The sequence below is a fragment of the Sinocyclocheilus rhinocerous genome, unplaced genomic scaffold (assembly GCF_001515625.1).
Source record: "Sinocyclocheilus rhinocerous isolate Xijiao unplaced genomic scaffold, SAMN03320098_v1.1 scaffold2340, whole genome shotgun sequence".
Taxonomy (NCBI): Eukaryota; Metazoa; Chordata; class Actinopteri; order Cypriniformes; family Cyprinidae; genus Sinocyclocheilus; species Sinocyclocheilus rhinocerous.
This window is the reverse complement of record NW_015646462.1, coordinates 343,111-346,488: the sequence shown is the minus strand read 5'-3', so window position 1 is coordinate 346,488 and position 3,378 is coordinate 343,111. Positions and strand designations below refer to the sequence as shown.

Genomic DNA, 3,378 nt, shown 5'->3' with positions numbered 1-3,378 from the left:
TGAAATGATGCACTATATATATATATATATATATATATATATATATAAATAATAATATAAAACAACATGCTTGTCAATGAAGTCATTGTATGTACGAATTTCTTCTTTTATTAACAAAGTAAGATGTGTGCTCTAACGTGCTTCATAATATGAATACAAAGACTACATTTCAAAGAACTTGGATTATTTTTCTTCTTTATCATGGACACTCATATATCTGTGACCCATAGACATTTAAGTGTAAAGAACTTTTGATCATGGCTTAGTGTGCATTTTGAAAGTCATGAAAAGAGGGCAAGTCTGCTTTTGTTTGCCTCAACAGCTGTGAGACGCAATGTAGAGGGCCGTGCCTCATTAAAATAGGGTAGGAATTGGGGGTAGGGATGACATGGTGGTTGGGTCTATTTCCTGTGAGAACACCCTTCTCCCTCAAGTTACTCTAGTATCCACCCATGCTAAAAGTATGCTATTTGATTTTTGATGGTTACCCTTAACAAGCAATAGACAACACCTGTTGTGAGCTTGGTTAAGCTTAGAGCTGCTGTAGCCAGATAGCTAATCCAAGAGGGCCTTTTCTGCATCAAGCCCTAGATGGTGGAATTAACTTGTGATGCGAGGCATAGGCTAATGAACACAATGCATAGATTTAATCCCATTAGCCGGTGGTCGGATTGACCTCTGACGTGCAGTCACCACGTTATAATCTCGATCCCTCCCTTTCTCCTTTTTCTGCCGGCCTTAGACAATTGATTCTCTTTTGTCTCTGTTCCTCAAAGCTTGCAAACAGGCAATATTGCATGCTGGGGAATATTGACTAATCTAGACATATGGCATTGAGGCTCTGGACCTTTGACACAAAAGCTAGCTATAGTTTTTGTAGGTGGTATTGATTATGTTCATATTTAACAGCCTCTGTCAGGAGGAAATGCTTCGATGAGCACATTAATTACTTGACAGACTGTGATCTGAATATTGATCAAAACAAAGCCTCAGATGCGCTAACAAGGCCTGAAGCAATTAATGCTTAACAGAAACACTGCCATGGATTATTGAACAAAGTAAACAGAATGATTTAAGGGTGCCAGCTCAAGCTACCATTCTAGACAACAGAACACCTTCATCTTCTGTGAACTGAGCTGCTTCTCTGATATAGACTTTGTGGTGTCAGGTACAATGTTGAGAGAGTTTCAGGCCTTAAATGCATCAAGGCAGTGGTTCTCAAAGTGAAAAGTATAAAGAGGAAGGCCCAAGTTCTTAAATGATATTCACTTTTGCACATTTAAATCTGCCATGTAGGCAATTTCATATTCCCTTTCTTCTTCTAATGGTGTTGACTGGCCAGTTTTGAATGGCAGAGAGAAAGATTATCAGTGAATAACAAATTTTCCTCACAACATAGAAGACCTGGAAAATAGGGCACAGATAGTTTATTACATTTTTAGACTCTTTTTGGAGCTTGACAATTACAATCACATCTTTTCATCTATCATTCTTGTGTACCACAGATAAAACACATACTAAAAATAATATGGAACGAAGGGAGTAAATTATGAGTTTTTTTTTTTTTTGGGTGGACTTTCCCTTTAATATTGCTCTTGTGATAAATTACATGAGTGTTACTTTTTCCTACATTAGATGGGGGCAAAGGTTGTTCTAGTTTCAAAAAGGGGCATTACCAAAAAATGTAAAGCCACCGCATCAAAACAAACATGAAAAGTGATAAACTGCTGCCCTCTTCTGGACAAAACAAAGGGCAGTGAACACTATGGAGAACAAGTTAAACAATGAGTTGCATGCAAATGTGAACATTTCCACTGCCATCTTCAAAAACACTAGCTTGCTTTTGGGTCAAAGTTCCAGAGCCTCATGCCACACGTCCAGTGTAGTCAATGATCCCTGTGCATTATGCCTGTTTGCTACTTATACTGCCTGTTTACAGGTCGAGAAACAGACAAAAGAGAATCAATCATCCAAGTTCACTAGGTATTATAGATATTATTAAGAAGCACAATGATTTAGATTCAGTTAAGAACATTTAACACACTGAAAGTCTAAAGCAGTAAGACTCACCACCCAGAATAGTGTTTTATTAGCCAGTGTTTGATACTCATCAATGGTGGACAGCACACTGAGGATCAGGCAAGAAAGCACAATGAGGAATCTGCAGAAAGGAAGACATGTCATTTTAACAACAACAACAATAAAAGATTTCAGAATGTTCAGAGGACATTCAAAAAATATCTTTTCTGATATTCATAGACTAAATTAGCCTATTTGAAGAAATCAGATTTTTTTGAGAGAGAGGAAAACAAAACAATATTGCATGTTTTGTAAGGGTGCAGACTGACTTCTAAGCCCTGTAACAGCACTGTAAGTTAAAACACATCACGGCAAGGTCATCGTGTGTACTCTCAGTCCAACAAAGGCTTTGTTGTAACTCCTGAGACAAAAGAAAAAAGTTCTTCTTTTGGAGAGAAAAGAGAGTTTGTTCACAGACAACTATGCAATTAATCTGACAGAACAAATTCTACAAACAACTTCATTTCTCATGTGCTTTAATACATTTGTTTTAACAAACTTTACCAATTAAAAATTACCAGCTAATTTGTTTTACCAAAGCAATCAAATTGTCCAACAGCATATGAAGGGGAGCACAAAACAGCTTTTTGCTATCTAAAGAAATGAAAGCCATCTATTGATTTAATTACAGTTTTTCTGAATTGCTAAAACACTTTTCTTGAAACCATCACTCATTTTCTCAAAACCTTAAACACAAATCCAAATACTCAAACCAAATTCACGAAACTTCTGACTCTTCCATCAAAATCAAACAATCACTGCAAAACCATTTCACTTGCACTCAAAATCAAACGGTGCTCTCAGATCACACACACGAGTCAATAAAATAAAAGCTACAGAGCATTCATTAGTCACTACAGAAAAAAATGGAGAGCACAGCATCCAGAATATTACAGAAAAATATATATATATATATATAGAGAGAGAGAGAGAGAGAGAGAGAGAGAGAGAGAGAGTGACTTCATTGATGAGCTTTTTTTCAGAATTAATTTCTGAATTTAGATTTTCATTGTGGGACATAAACTATCCTGAAAACCCCCCATAAAATAGGAAATGATATCATAGAGAGGACACATGCAGACCCCCATGACTGTGGGTCAAATTCAACAAATCTCTTAAAATATCAGATAATTTGACCTTTTTATGTTGTGTGTTCTTAAAAATACACATATAATTTGAAAATATATACTTTGAAAAATATATTTAAAAAATAAGTCATTTTTCGTCATGATATCAAGACAGTTTACGGTCCACAATAAATATTAATATTAAATAATATATATATATATATATATATAT

The 3,378-nt window shown here is 35.5% G+C and overlaps 1 protein-coding gene across 1 annotated transcript in view; it reads right to left on the bottom strand.

Moving 5' to 3' along the window:
• The window catches only part of kcnq1.1 (potassium voltage-gated channel, KQT-like subfamily, member 1.1), a 35,404-nt gene that overhangs the window by 25,596 nt on the left and 6,430 nt on the right, over nt 1-3,378 (bottom strand). The window contains exon 2 of the mRNA XM_016511963.1: nt 2,071-2,161. Coding sequence (XP_016367449.1) covers nt 2,071-2,161 — 91 coding nt within the window. The remainder of the gene's footprint in view (nt 1-2,070; nt 2,162-3,378) is intronic.